Source organism: Atta cephalotes (assembly GCF_000143395.1).
Source record: "Atta cephalotes unplaced genomic scaffold scaffold00037, whole genome shotgun sequence".
NCBI classification, from domain to species: Eukaryota; Metazoa; Arthropoda; class Insecta; order Hymenoptera; family Formicidae; genus Atta; species Atta cephalotes.
Genome location: NW_012130101.1, coordinates 2,129,420 through 2,130,940, shown reverse-complemented (window position 1 = coordinate 2,130,940; position 1,521 = coordinate 2,129,420). Strand labels below are relative to the sequence as shown.

General features: G+C 23.1%; 1 protein-coding gene across 1 annotated transcript in view; it reads left to right on the top strand.

The window, feature by feature from the left end:
- Positions 1-1,128, top strand: part of LOC105621776 (kelch-like protein 24) — a 1,594-nt gene extending 466 nt beyond the window's left edge. The window contains exons 2-5 of the mRNA XM_012203229.1: positions 102-226; positions 331-431; positions 502-632; positions 985-1,128. Of these exons, the coding sequence (XP_012058619.1) occupies positions 102-226; positions 331-431; positions 502-632; positions 985-1,128 (501 nt within the window). The remainder of the gene's footprint in view (positions 1-101; positions 227-330; positions 432-501; positions 633-984) is intronic.
- The last annotated feature ends 393 nt before the right edge of the window (positions 1,129-1,521 follow it).

The window sequence follows — 1,521 nt, the reverse complement described above, 5'->3', positions numbered from 1 at the left end:
TATATATATATATATATATATATATATATAATAAACTTATAAATAAACTTCATTTAACATTCTTTATCTCACACGTGTTTTTTTTTATATCTCTGATGCAGATTCCCACTGATCTTGTGATAAAAGTCGGACTGCGATCTATTTATGTCAATAAATTTGTGTTACAAACTTGTTCTTCATATTTCAGAGAGATAACTCGATTTGTAACGTCCGAAGACGATCAAGAGTGAGTATTGTGAAAATATGTAAATGTTATTTTTATTAAGAATTATTATTATTATTCTTATTAAAAAAATATTTTATATTTGATTCGTATGCTTCTCCTTATAGCGTTATCAGACTCGATCAGTTTTCATATGTCACGGTCTACACCTATTTTAAATATATATATACCGGCGACATTGATCTTGTATCTTTGGACAAGAAATTTGGTGAATTTCAGTTAAATACATACAGTTATATACTTGTTTAAAGTTCACGATTAAAATCATTTCATTGCAGATCTCTTAATAATGGCTGAAAAGTTCAAAGACATTCATTTGCTAAAAAGTTGCTATAAGAAAATAAAGGAAGAAATAACTAAAGAAAATATAATCTCTGTTTATAGAACAGCGCAAACGTATAATAACAAGGTTATTTGATCGAATTTTCCTTTTATTTCTTATTACTTTCTTTTCTAGAAAAAAGTATCATGATCTATATTCTATAATGAAATTGATGGATTAGTATTTAATTCGATTGCAATTTGTTTTTATTTTTGTTTTAAATGTAGAATTTTTTCAAATTTTTTGTCATTTATGAATTTTAGGTTAGAGATTAGTTCCGAAAATATCGTTGAACAATTTTTTTATTTTTAGTATTGCTTTAGAATTCATGAACTGCAAAAATGTATCTTTATTTCTTATTTATTTATTTATATCTTCAATACAAATGAACACTGTATTTTAATAATATTTATATGTATTCTCTCCGCATAATTTTCAGATAGTGCAGGAATATTGTTTTGAATTCTTTATAGAAAACAATGTAGATGTAGTCAACACAGATAGTTTTAAAGAATTGGATGAACATACGAGAAGCACTTTTATAAATGAAGCGAAAAAAGCTTATGGTTATTACAAGCTATGATTTTATTTATTTTAAAAAAACTAAAATGCACTTTGATAGAAATAATCACATCAAACTTTAATATTAATATTAATATTAATTAATATTTATATTATATTAATTAATATTATTATTAATATTACTATTTATATATTTTTTAATATTAATTTTTACATAAGTAAAACAAAATTATTACGATACTATTTTATAGTAAAAACACTGTATAATAATTATTAACAATGTAACTGACAAAAATTTTATTGAAATTGTGAATTCAAATAAAAACTTTCTCATAAAAAAATGATTGATCGTGCACTGCTACAATTAATTTTCACGATATATATATTGATCTTCACATATTCCCATGTAAGAGTAGCAAGTAAAGAAAGTCCTTTCATCAATATATGGAATCGA